Here is a 14358-nt window from a genome sequence, read left to right as displayed (position 1 = left end):
AACAATGCATCCATTATTTAATTCCCTGAATCACTATTTATTTGATTCATCATTAATTCCCTTCTCCTGCGTCTGGTGCTTTACCTTTTTATCCTCACTTGCTTTGTCTCTTGCTGTCTTTTCCCACATGCTTAAGGCCTCAAATTGTGCAGCTCTAGATGGTGTTTTTATTTCACATAACACTTCCCTTAATTTGTCAATAATTTGCAATTCAAAAGTACCATCTTTTGGAAACCTCAAAGGGCCTTCTTTTTCAGTAATCCTGCACCATTGGGGAACCCACATACATGAATTTTGTCCCAAATTGGTAGACATAAAATGCACAGGTGTTCCTTCAGGAGCATCACCAATTAAAAACAAATTTTTCACTTTGCCTCCCAACAGTTTCTTTAAACCTTCAAACATTTTCATTTCTGCAATAGTTCAATGCAATTTCTTTTCTCCAATGCTGTCAGTTTCAATTTCAGTCAGTTTAACTCCTACTACTAACCCTCCACAAAATCTTACTAAAATATTTTTCTGAGTTTTCTTAATCAAAATTCTGTTAATAACAACATAAAAACATTCACTACTATGTCTGTTACACCAAGAAAGGATAGATTTATTTTCTCTGCAAGTAACACATTCCGCTTACTCTTCACAAAGTAAGAACTTCTGTTTACTCTTCAAACACTGCGAGTAAATCCCTTCCGCTTACCCTTCACTCAAGCTCAGAAGAACCTGCTACTCCTTCCGTGTTACCCTTTCTAGGTGATATAACACCAAAGTTTCACCAGCGAACCCTTTGCTATCAATCACTCTCACTTTTACACAGAAAATATTCCCCACTTTAACACTGCCAACCCTGCATAGCTTCTCAGTGCTATTCCAACAGACGAGTAACCTCAGAGCAGCGTGGCTTCCATTTACCACCCGCTATTCCTTTCCCGGGAATTTCCAGGTATCACTGTACCTGTGCTTCCAGACAACATAAAACAAGACACTAACTTTTCATGTTAAGAACATATAATCAATAATCAAAAATTCTGTCCTTTGAAATTACTAATATAATCGATAAAACCATCAAGTCAAAAATGAGCAAAACTTTCATCAACTGTCAAAACCCTCACTATTTTCAACACTTCCAAAATACATCCTAGCACATTAACAACATTTCACAACCCTATTGCTACTCACACCACTCCAGCAATCGCCTTCTTGCATCACCTTCCAGTACTGCTTTGCCAGTCTTCAGATTCTGAGCATTGGAATCAGGAATCAGGACGTGGACGTTTATCTAACTTGGGCAATTATTTTACTTCCCTCCTAAGGTCAATGATCCATTAGTTGAATAGTTGATGGTGATATTAATAACCCTTAATCACAAAACTAATCAATAATGACCATCCTCTTGCTACCAGAAACTGATGCAGCGGTAATTTCACAGTAATTTCTCAATGCAAAACCTCATTTACCTCTAAGGTACTGGACCCTTGCCACTGTATATTACCTTCAGGAGACTTTACATAAACATGAAAAATCAAAATACAAATAATATTTAAACCAAAAATGAGAGTTGGTGAGTATTTTAATGGGTTTTATTTTCTAGTTAAAAGTTAAAGTTACCTGATCCTTTATTCATTAGTCAAATATCAATCACGTTACAGAATTTTGGAAATAGGAAAAATAGTATTAATACAAAACATATTATAAGTTGCATACAAAGCTCTCCATTAGGAGGAAAAAACCCTAATTCTTTGTCAGTCAGAACTCTTTAAAGAGTTTTAGGAAAAAAATATTTCAAGAGTGAGTTTGCAAGGCTAATCAATAATTAACAATTGACAACAATCTCCCATAAAGAGAAATAAATGCATAAGACAAATAAATCTTTTCAAAACGAATTAATTAGTCAAAGCATAAACTTAAAGTTTGAGCATCTAAATCTATACCTTCTGCCCTGGTCTATTCCATCTGCCTTTCTATGCTTCACAAGGAGCGAGACAGCCCGCCCTTCACAAGACCACAGAGGAATGTGATCTGCCTTGCCAAAAATATGACGTGCAAGGCTAGCCTATGCCCCCCACCTCCATCTATCTCTCCTCTGACGCAATCTCCTCCCAGTCTGCACCCGCGACGTTCACGTGCCTAACACATATGTTGTCTGGCCTCATCTGCCTCCACTCCTCTCCTCCTAAAGCTAACACACCTCCAAAGAGGTCATTATTTATACCCTAATTCGTGGCTGGCTACACTAATAATGTAGCAGTTTTCAGTAAAGCTTGCACCGTGATTGGTAAGCATAGATGACAGAGGCTCTCACCATCCTGTTCTCATTGCAAATTCCAAACAATACCGGTTTTAACAAAAGAAGCATTAATGATTAATACAATTATATGTTTTAGCAACATTTACTAGGAAAACAATGTTTCAGTCTATTTCCTCCTTCCTGTCACATCGCGCGCAGGATAAACACATTCCACAAACACTGGTACATTGGCAGGACAACAAGAATGTACAGTTCATGGTGGCCTTGAACCAGGTCTTCACTTGAGGCACTTGGCAGTATGTAGCTGGTTCTGTGCATGCGTCTCTCATTCAATACAATTCACAGCCTTGCTGGATTCACAGGCAGCCATTTTTTCTTAGGCCCAAAAACAAAACAAACACAAAAAGAGTATTAATTTACTAAATAAAAACCCATTCTGTTTACCTCCCCCATACTAGTACCCTGTATTAGTTATTACCTAGCAAAAGCTATTAATTTAAAGCAGCTTTTCTATTATTTGTGCACAACATGCAAAAATGTGCAATGTATAATATAGCATAAACATGCACCAGCGTAAATTTTCAAAGCACAAGCAGTTAATTCATACTTATAGCAACTTGCTCCAATGTTTTATATAGCTTTTTCATTCAAAATGCTTGTGCCCCCGTGTAGTGTTGGTCCATGATTAATTAATAATTAATACACATTATAAAAAGATGTGTTAGGAACTGAATATGCATTGTCTAAATATGCAACACAACCAAAGTCTCTTAAGACAGGAACAGGGAGTGTAGATTATAGGGGAAAGGAGCTGGGAAGAGAACACATTCCATGGTTATCCTCAAAGCTAAAAAGGCCACTGAAATCACGAGTTTTCTCTACACTGCAAAAACACATGTTAATTCAGCACAAGCATTTCAGACTGAAGCATTTACCAGGCCTCATTTCATGTCTTTCACTTTGAATGCACCAAAAGTGCCCCTTTTAAAAAGCATTTGACTAAGCCTCATTTCATGTTTCATGTGCCATGTGTTTTTCACTTGCACCAAAATCTGCGTGTCATTTTAAATGCAGTCTGTCTGAAACACAAAAATAAAGCAATGCCTGAATCCAGATGAAATCTAAGCTACATCACCTGCACAGCCCTTGCGCTGTGCTTGAGAAATCTATTGTTTTTAAAATAAACTTAAAAGGGACTTACATCCCGCCTCCTCTCTTTCCTGGCTTCTCTTTGGTTCCTGTGCGTGCCACTTACCTTTCCTCAATTTCTATTGTCCATAGCATATTTTCCTGCATTTACCAATGCTTGTTCCCCATTTGCTCCTCTTATCAGTTTCCTGCCGCCAAAATTCTGTTAACATCCGCTTTGTTTAAACTATATTTTCATAAACTTTTGCCTCCTGTATGACACCCAATCTGGGTTTCGAGCTGGTTTCAGCACGGAGACGGCACTTCTGGAAGAGGCAGAGTCGGTGAGGATGGCCACAGATTCAGGGGCATCAGCTATGCTGGTGCCCCTGGATCTGTCGGCACCCTTTGATACGGTTGATCATTTGCGGCTGGTGCAGCGCCTCCAGGATATTGGTACTGAAGGTATAGCCCTTGCATGGCTAAAGTCCTTTCTTGAAAATTGTAGTCAAAGAGTCTCTCTGCAACCTTACTTGTCTGAACCCAAAAGTTTATGGTGTGGGGTTCCCCATGGTTCGGCTTTGAGTCCGCTCCTTTTTAATATATACCTGGCCCCACTGTTCACACTTATAGCAAACTGGGGTGTGAAGGCGATATCTTACGCCGACGACACACTGTTGATGTTTTCTTTTAAAGATCAGTCGGCGGATTCTTTCAAGAATTTTAAAGGCTGCCTGAAGGATATAGCTCTTTGGATGAATAATAACCAACTTAAACTCAATGCTGCGAAAACGGTGGTATTGTTCTTTGGCAAGATCCAGCCACCGTATTGAAATTAGCTTTTTATTCATATGCTGCTTATGTAGGATATACGTTTTTTCTACTTATAATGCTATTTGGCTTGTTTTTGCCCATGACACTGTTGGGCTTTCTTATATTTATGTTTCAGATGTGCTACTACACACCTACTGTACGGTTCGACGCTGTGATCTGGGTTTTCCCTTACTCTATGAATTTGGAATAGAAATACATAAGTTACCTACTCTGTGGTGAGCCGAATCCATCGTTTTTAACCCCCCCTTTTACAATTCACATTTCCTTCCCCTCCGCGCAACCCACCTTCTTCCCTCGTTGCTTATTCAGCATACTGTTAGTATTAGCAACTTACCAAATTAGCCTACACTTGGGACATATACAGGAATATAGATTCTTTTAATCTTTAATAATTACTTTGACTATTGTGAAGTCCTTTTGTGATATATTTTTTGGTTTTTCTTTCTTTTTTCTTTGTCCTTTCCCTTCTCCGCTTGCAACTTTTGTGTTATGTCTATGTTATTTATACTGCGTATCTATCACTCTCTGATACAGATGAATACAGATTAGATTAACTGTTTTTATACCTAACATTCGCTGATTTTATATGTATTTGATATATATATGTATATACATGTCTTATGTTGGGTCGCTTTTTTGTTTTTTTTGTAATCATGGTTATTATGGTTCGTTAATGTTCTCTATACGTTGTGATGTAAGTGTATTGTACTTTTATATGTCGGTGTGTGTGTTTTTTATACGTTACTTTATGTATTGTTTTCAGCCCTGAAGAAGTTCCTGTGTGTTAGGAACGAAACGCGTTGGCTGCCTTGTTTGCTTAATAAATACGAAGATCAAGAGAAGATCTTTTTGGAATACATATCAATTTGGACCTGGTTATTTGAGTGCACCTTCCATTATGTATAAACTTTTGGTCTTGTCCCGCACCTAACAACGACGGGTGCTGGAAGTTGTTGCACCACGTACACAAACATAGTGTACCTTTGTAATAAGAAAAAACAGTAGGAATACAAGTGCTTGACCTTGGTCCGTCGTTGGGTTTGCTTTGTTTTTGTACCACCTGCAGTGGATCTATGGTGGCCAATGGAAATGGACACCTCGTCCTTTCCGGCAGGCACAGTAAAAAACTTGGGAGTAAAGTGGGAGGCTGAGCTCTCCTTTTCTGCGCAGATACAGCAAGTGACAGCTGCCTTTTTCAGCAAGCTGAGACACCTGCGAAAATTCCTACATATGTTGCCAGAGGATTCCCGCCGAGTCATAGTTCATGCCACGGTGACATCTAGGCTCGACTATGCCAACAGCCTTTACCTGGGTTTGCCAGCGTACCTAATAAAAAAACTACAGATGGAACAGAATGCTCTGTGAAATTGATTAGATGGGTTCCTTTTCGTCATTACATCTCTCCGCACATCAAAGAGCTTCACTGGCTGCCGGTGAAAAAAATAATTTAATTCAAAGCCCTAACCTTAGCATTCCGGTCATTTCATGGGAGGTGCCCCAGATATTTGAGACAACATTTGTGCATCTACAAACAGAATCGTGCCTTGAGGTCTAACTCTCAAAATCTGCTTTGCATTCTGCGAGTTAGGAAAGCCCGCCTCGTTTTCAGTGGGGACATCCAAGCTATGGCATTCCTTGCCGAACCGCCTACGTCTGATTAAGTCCGAATCACTATTCAGGAAAGCTGTAAAAACATGGCTTTTCAGTCCAGTTTAAACTGCTCTTAGGACTCTGGCGTGACACTGCCTGGCTACTCACTGCCGATTGTTTTTAGCACCGGGACACCTCTGCTGGAGGTAGCTGGTCGTACTCTACAAATGGCTATATTATTATTATTATTATTATTTACTCTTGCAGAATATTTATATAACACTTTATCACTGCAGAGATTAAGTGATTTGCATAGAATCACAGGATGTTGCACGGCATCTCTGAGACTCAAACCAGGATCCCCAGCTCTTGAGTCAGCAGCTCTGGCTGCTGCGCCACATCCTCTCTACTCCCGTGTTATTTGTCACGGATGATGATTGATGAAAACAACTCTTTAATCATTACATAGGCGAAACAGATGCATTACCAATGCTTGTTTCTCAGTTTGGGTGAAGGAGGGAGGATTTTGCAGAGGGCTTTGGTGGTGGGTGGCAGGAACCCAGAAACCCTCAGTGAAAAATATCCCTATTATTCACTGATACTTGTCTATATTGCTATATTTTCTTCAAATGTTTTGTGGTGTATTTTTAACAAATAATTCATTGGAAAGATGCATTACCAATGCTTGTTTTTCAGTTTGGGTGGAGGAGGGGGGATTTTCCAGAGGGCTTTGGTGGTGGGTGGCAGGAACCCAGAAACCCTCAGTGAAAAATAACCCTATTATTCACTGATGCCTGTCTATATTGCTATATTTTCTTCGAAAGTTTTGTGATGTGTTTTCATTGGATAGACTTGAAGACACTCTCACCTCTACCCTCAAAATTAGAAATCATATTGCTAAGACACAGACATATAGCCTATTTCAATTCTAGCTTTTATGCAAATTTAAACCTTCTTTCCTGACACCGACTTTTGCTTCATTATCTAAATAATGATCATTGTCAAATGTGAATACGGCAACTTTATTCTGACAGCTATCCATGACTATTGCCTCTGTCACTGGAAAGATAGCTAATTTATATGCCCATATCAGTTTAAGCTTAAAGAATTTTGAGCAATATTTGTAGCACCCTGAAAGATTTGCACCTACGTAATCATTTCCTTCAAAGCCATTAAATTCCAAAAATGTAGCCGCTGTCATCAGAGTTGGTCATCCCAGGTACTCTTTTCCAAAGCTCTTATTCTCACCATCCTTTTTTTAAAAAAGGGGAAACCTATGAAAATGGTTTGTTACCCCACCCAACGTGATACTCTTTTCCCCCTGAATATTCATCTTGCCATGATTATATCCTCAGTTCATCAGACACTTGTTAAACCCCCTCTCTTGATTGAACACTATCTTGACTCACTTCACTAACTCCATATCACACTCTAACTTTACTCTACAACCATTAATTCTATCATATTTTGTTACCAACCCAAAATGTTTTTATCTGTCCAACTCCTTCCTTTCACTGGTTACATTTCATCATCCTTTCGTTGTTAGTCATATTTTTCACCGAAAGCACTTTAACAGCCTCAGGTTTCTTTACACTTCATAAAAGTCTTAAATAAATAACTACATGAATAAATAAATAAGGGCAACATGTACGACTGAATCATTTTGTGAGTTCCTAATTGTGAATTGTTGCGAATCTCATTAGGAACAGACACTGTTTGCGATTCCCAATGGGGTTGCAATTGACCTGCCTCATCAATATTCATGAGGCAGGTCGCAATTTGCGACCCATTGGGAATGGCCTGTAATCACAGGGATGGTGGCCTGCTGTGGTCCCCACAGCCTACCATTAAAAAATGTTGGCGCCCACATTTACAAAGTGGAAGGTGTCCCTTAGGGGTCCCCTCCCGTGTGCAAATGGATTTCCACCTCCTTGACGGAGTCGGTAAAATATCAATGTTTTGCAAGTGCATTCCGGTCGCAAAGCATTCATAGATGCCCCTGCAATTCGCTATTCGGAAGGGACGCCCTTGAAACGCCCCTTCCTAATAGCGACTCGCAAACCCTATTTTGTGAGTAGGTAATAGGTTACCGACTCGCAAATAGGGTTAGTGCCTGCCAAACGACTCTTTAGCGGTCGCAAATGGCCCGATTCTCTGTTTGCGACCGCTAAAACCTGTCGTACATGTGGCCCTAAATGTATTATCCCACTTCTTCCATATCATATTTTGGGCGGAACCTTTCTTCTGCCGCCGTGAGCTCAGTTGTTACCACGGATAGTAACCGCTATGTAATTTGACCACTTTGCTAAACGTAAGAATAATTTGAGCTCTTGTTAGCTATAGTGGCTTATTATGCTGGTTATCAATTAACATTTATCAATATGCTGCGGCCACTGATTTGCAAGAAATTTTGTTTATTGGTTTACACAGGCCATCATCCTCGCCAAAGTCGCTGTGTGATGTTAACAGTGGAAGATAAAAGCACATGTGACTTTGCTTTACCGCAGTCTCTATGATTTTGTTGAAATGATGACACAGGATGAAGTAGAGTGAAGTAGAGTGAAGTAGAGTGTTTTCAATTCGGAGGTTGTGGTCTATGATGAGGAAAGTGGGGACATTAGTTGGGGAGGAAATCTGAGGTGTGAGCTACAGGGCATCTTGTTAGATCTAGGTGTTCTGCCCTTCCAGGGTGATCCCCAAGCATAGCAGATGCCTGGGTGCCTGGAAAATGTGATATTTATGAACAACACATTTAGATACCCCTGGGATCAGAGACATGACTATTGTTGGTTCAGTTTCCAGACTTCTCTAAGTGGTATGAGTGGAAACTCCCACAGCACCTACTGTTCATTCTGTTTCCTCCCCTGGGAGGATATGACGTACATACAGGTAACTGAATGCTTTTTTATAGTTCGTAATTGGTCCCAATTACAATTAATGACCTTAGTCTTTACATTAAGCTATAGCATTTTGAAGGAATTGGGTCTTTGTCATTCAGTGTCTTTACTATGGCTGCTCAAAAGATACCTAAAGATTGTTGTAATGCCCATTTGCCCAAAATGCTTCTTCTGTATGTAAATATGTATATCTTCTTACACCAGACTGGATTCCTCCGATGGGTTAAAAAAAACTAGCTGAGATAAACCTGATAAGAATTTGACTTCACCTGACAGTTGTCATACACTCAAAGACCTGGAATTTCATGCAGATGAACGACTCCTGCCATGGAACATGAGCTCTACTCACCAGTCAAAAACTGAATTTGTGGCCACCCTGACCCTAACACACGATTAGAGATGAATTCATGATCAGTTTCTATATTGTGTTCAACTCTACATTGTTCTGATAGTCTAGATTTATAAAGAACCCTCCCTTACCAAGATAAAGTCAAAATATTTATTTAACAGATTTTTATACCATGCCTGCATCACAGCAGGTATTAAGGTGTCTCAAAACTGGTTTGGGAGACACATAGCAGACAGGAGCTACTGGTCTCCAACTGTATCACCTGGAATCAGTGGCATAGCAAGGGGGAGCACATGTTTTGGGGGGTGGTAGACCTCCCAACCTTCCCTACCGCTCTTACTTTTGGCCGTACAGGGCGGCCGCCGCAGGAATTGGAAGCATTTCCCCGGTGCTCTCATATGCAGCTGCCTGGCGGCAAACTCAAGGACCGCCTTGGGCAGCAGAACCGCTAGCTACACCACTGCCTGGTATTGTTTGCTTCTGCTGTTCTATGTCCTCATATACTACCAGACAGATAACTGATTACCAAAGACACCCTTTTAGTCCAAGGCTTACACAGGGGGGTGATGTGAGACAGAAGACTAATAACTCAGTCTAGCGTGAATACCTCTTAGCAAACCAATGCCCAACTGAATCTATGTCTTATAGAAAGAAAATAACTTTATTGTACTTCATAAGGCAATACTACACAGATAGTTACACATAATGAGGTAGTTACACAGTTGACTGGGCAATCATAGGTTGGTGGCTAAGAGTAGTGGAGTAGTATCAATATTATAAGGTTCCCTCCCCCTTCTGTACATATGCCCCACCCCCAAGTCACTTATTGCTTCTGTTAAGTTGTTCCAGTGCACCATGGGATTCAAAGTACATTCACAGTGCTCACCTTCAGGTGGTGTTCATCCCCTGAGGTTGTCCACCCCTTAGATTATGCTACCTCCGTGCCTTCCCTCTTAAGGATTCTAACTAATGCACTTTTGATCAGATATCACCCAATACTCTGCAGTGCTACACCTCAACTGGTGCAGTCACAGATGTTCAGGTGGCTCTGTGTAAGGGAATGGCCCTTTTGCATGATCACCCTCAAAGTTTTGCACTGATGCTCCTGGTTTTTCGACTTTAAAAGTGCGTTGTGTCCTGCCAAGCATGCCTCAGTGGCAGTGCTTCGACCCCTGAAACCTGTATGTCTGATTGGTTCACCAAAAATTGGCATAAGTTAATTTACTTATAATTTCCTGGTATATGGTACCAGGCATACCAATGGCCTGTAAGTTGAAAGTCTGTCTTAAACTGTAGCACTTATTGTTCCACTGCGAGTGTGACAAAGCAATTCACGACTCCCGGTCAACCACTGCTGGCTGGTAGAGCCCAGTTTTGAACTGCTAACTCAACTATGCCATTTAAAAGGACAATAAAGTACAAACATTCTTTTTTAATATATATTAGGCACCCCTAAGGCTGGCTTATTAAACCTTAAGGCAGGGTGCTGTTTATTAAAAAGTGGAACATGCCTCTTTACACGTGCTAACAGTAAAAACTCAAAACGGTCAATTTTACTGTAGAAAGGCTATTGACGAGTGCAGGGTTATATACTGACCACTAAGCTGTGCTAACGTCTGAATGAGATTTCTAAAGTTGGTACTTCAAGGTATCAAAAGAATTGCTGTCTTAAACCCAACTTGATGCCCAAGTCGAATTTAATGTAACTTTTAGGTCCTGAGATCACAATAGAGATCAACAATCCACATTTTAGCCTTCTAGCCATATATAAATATTGTATAGATTCCGTAGATCAGTGTTCCAGGGATGTCTCACTGTCTGTGCCCAAGTGTCACACAGCAGTGTGTTTGAAAATCCTTTTGTTTTTCAGGCCTGACATTTTTCACAGCTAGTCACCTTCTCAGTTCAAGAACAGACTTAACAATCCTGCTAGAAGCACTGATTGGGAGGCTTGACGGAAGGAGCTATCGCTAAAGTGAGTTGCTGCCCAGAAGAGTGGCCCAATACCCAGCTGCCTTGATGAATAAGGAGATTTGTGGGAAAGGACAAAGTGATGTGTGCGAAATACTGATAGTGATCTTAGAGACAGAGATGAATAGCAAAAACTATGGTGAGCGGAACACTGTCCTGTCCCACTAGTGCACTGCTAAGCCGATTCTTCCATGGGCCTGCAGGCTAACGTGGGAGCAGAGCTGTGCCAAAGTCATAGTTTAAGCAATAAATCATGACTGTCATGGATAATTCAGCAGCAAATTGAAACCTACAGAGACTGGAAACCTGAAACTCAGGGCACTAAACATGCAGGGGTTCATCCCATCCCAACATGGTGCTTCACATGCAACCTTTTAGAAAAGAAAGTTACATTACAAGAAACACTAGTAATATTGGGGAACTTGAGATCTGGTTGCATAATGACCAATGAAGGAAGAGACAAAAGAAGAGATAGGGAGCAATCTGTTAGGTCTGGTAGAGATAAAAGTCTTGAGTTTTTAGCTATTTCCTGAACGTTAGAAGAGGGATGTTTGGTCTGGATCTCAAGGGGTCGGGAGTTCCATTCCTAAGTTGTTGTACCAGAAATTGAATTTTTCTGTTTTCGAAAACTCTTGAAGTGAAGCACTTCCATCTGTTTTGCCGTCTTAGATTTACTGGACCTGAGATGGTGGTCCAATAAGCATCAGGGTCTGATAAGCAATACAGAGCTACTTGAATTGAATTCTTGCAGGAATAGGAAGCAGTGTAATGTCAATGTGATGCAGTCAAATCTTTCAATTTCACTCAAAATGTCACCCCTAAATGTCTGCCTGCAAGAGTCCCCTTGAATCTGGACCGGTGTACAAAATATGGAAAGTACATGCCACAGGAAAATTCTCAACCATTATTACATACATTATAGGAGAACTTCACATCTCTGGGGCTCCATTCTAGCAAATTTTAAAGAACCAGATTGCATCCCTTAACTAATGTCCTATATTGGATTCTAAGTGACTTGGATGATTGCATGCACTGCCTTGTACAGTTCATCATGTATAGTGTGAATTCGATGAATATCAGAACTGATTTCCTGGATACTGTTGATGGTTTACTTGATTTAGATGTTGGAAAATCACATAAAGTTTAGGGGGAAAAAAGGAGAAAACCCTTGCAAAAATGGATATGCCCAACTCTACCATGCACAAAAGCCCACTGCCTTGCAGCTCTCCTGTATCCAAGATGACATCAAACCATCTATGGGACACTGCTTGATAATTAGAGGCGTGGGTTGCGTAAGGACAGCAAGTGCATAACATCAGAAAGGAAAACCAAATATTTTGGAAGGGGGGGCTGATTATTGTATGGCAATAATGCATTATTGACCTTTCTATATGGGGTTCCCATTTGACGGCCCCCTCTTCAACTCATCTCTGCTGAATTAGCCTTTAAGACGTAAAGTACCACAAGCTCCTATGATGTGGTTGCTTGTGATTGGATGGTTCTCACGTATGTTGAGGTGCTTCTTTATTTTCAACTGTCTTGCTGTGATCTGCATAATACTGAGAATGTCTGTCAATCAGTTAGCAGGAGCATAACATAGAGCCCCACTGTGCCTGCTGGTTCTGAGAGGGTGAGCTTCAAGTTCTCAGGAGAGGGCCATGCCACCCATCATCTTCACTCTGAAAGTTTGTTTGGGTGTGAGCGAGGGCTTCCACACACTTGACAGGGCCCCCTCCGCAGGTCTCATTACGCCCCTGCCCATCAGGTGCAGAAGATTATCCAGCAATGCCTGTTGAATTGATTTTGTCTACTACCGCTTCAATATTGGTCCCAAGTGTGTGGCATATTTTCTTCTCTTTGTGGATTTTTGGGGTGTCACACATCAATGTGCAAACCCTCATATAAAGCATGATGATACCAGGGGCTATATTACAGATGGTGCCCCGGGGGTGCAACAGGCGTTTGTGCCTGCTTTGCGTGCCCCCGGGGCACTTTGATACTATAGGAGGGGACGCAGGTGCTTGTGTGTCCCCTTCTATAATACTGATAGCGCTGGCGCACTTAAAGTGCCAGTGCTATCAACAGAGGGTGTTCCTTCATTTGCAAAGAGGCGTGCCCTATACAAATGAGGAAACTCCTTTGACTTTGTGCCCGTGCCATATTACAGACGCAGGCGCAGAGTCAAAGAAGCCCTCAGGAGGCAAACTGACAGCAGCCCTTTGCAGAGGGTAAAGGGGGGTCCCATGGACCCCCCAGACATCCCCTTGCAGGCAGATGCAGTCACTGACTGTACCCGCCTTCAAGGGGATCTCTAATCCCCTTTGAAAGAGCAGGTGGGTGCCACCTGCAATGTGAAAACACGGAGCGGCTGCTCCAGCCGCTCTGTGTTTCCACATGAATGCGCTACCCTGGGGACAGCGCGAGTTCGTCGCTGCCCTGGGGGTAGTGCATACACCATAATGGGGCTCATTATCACTGTTTGCGCCAGGCGCACCTTTTGAAAGGTGCGCCAGGCGCAAACAGTAATAATGTGTAATACGGCCCCAGGTGACAGTATATTGGACATATTTGACAAAAGGATGAAGCCATGGCACTGACAATGGTGTGATCTCACACAATTGTGGTCATAACATCGACCTGCAGATATATCAGGACAATAACATTGATTCCAAACATATCAACACAGGTTAATAACGATAAATCTCCCCTTAGCTTAACGATATTTTCACCTATAGGTCGATAGTTTTACTGAGGTATTAAAGCAAACAGTCCTGACAATGCAAGACAACATAATGGACTTTCACTGCATATTGTCGCACATGCTCAGTTAGTCCTATCTCATATCTTCTCTCTTTGTTGAACAGCAATGAAAGCAGCAATCCTCATCCAGAGATGGTATCGCTGTTACACAGCACGGCTGGAAATGCGACGGCGCTACACCCTGAGCATATTTCAATCTATTGAGTATGCCGAAGAGCAAGACCAACTGCAGGTCAGTTCGCAATATTTTTTATGATACAGAATTCGTTTCATTGTTGGAATCTCTGGTTATGTCTCAACTGACTAGCCTAGAAACCAAGCCAAGCCTAGAATGTTATGTATCTAGTTTTAAATTAGGGCCCGGATTTATCAAACTTTAACACAGCACAACGCTGAAAAACAACTTAGTGTACTACGTCAAATGGAGAGGGCAGGAATGCGCCATATCTATCAAGATATGGCATATTACTGCTTTCTCTTTGAGCTGGCGCAATCAGTGCAGATTAGCGCCAACACAGGCTACCTTGCTTCATGGTGCAAGGGTGCCTGCGTTGCAGGCAGAATTGTTTTGGGGCAGGAAGGGA

General features: G+C 41.4%; 1 protein-coding gene across 1 annotated transcript in view; it reads left to right on the top strand.

Moving 5' to 3' along the window:
- The window catches only part of PPEF1 (protein phosphatase with EF-hand domain 1), a 340599-nt gene that overhangs the window by 123065 nt on the left and 203176 nt on the right, over positions 1-14358 (top strand). Inside the window, 1 exon segment of the mRNA XM_085622647.1 lies at positions 13879-14006. Within this exon segment, the coding sequence (XP_085478773.1) occupies positions 13879-14006 (128 nt within the window).

The sequence above is a fragment of the Triturus cristatus genome, chromosome 8, assembly GCF_964204655.1.
Source record: "Triturus cristatus chromosome 8, aTriCri1.1, whole genome shotgun sequence".
NCBI classification, from domain to species: domain Eukaryota; kingdom Metazoa; phylum Chordata; class Amphibia; order Caudata; family Salamandridae; genus Triturus; species Triturus cristatus.
Note: the sequence above shows the minus strand (reverse complement) of the source record. Positions and strands in the feature narration are given on the sequence as shown.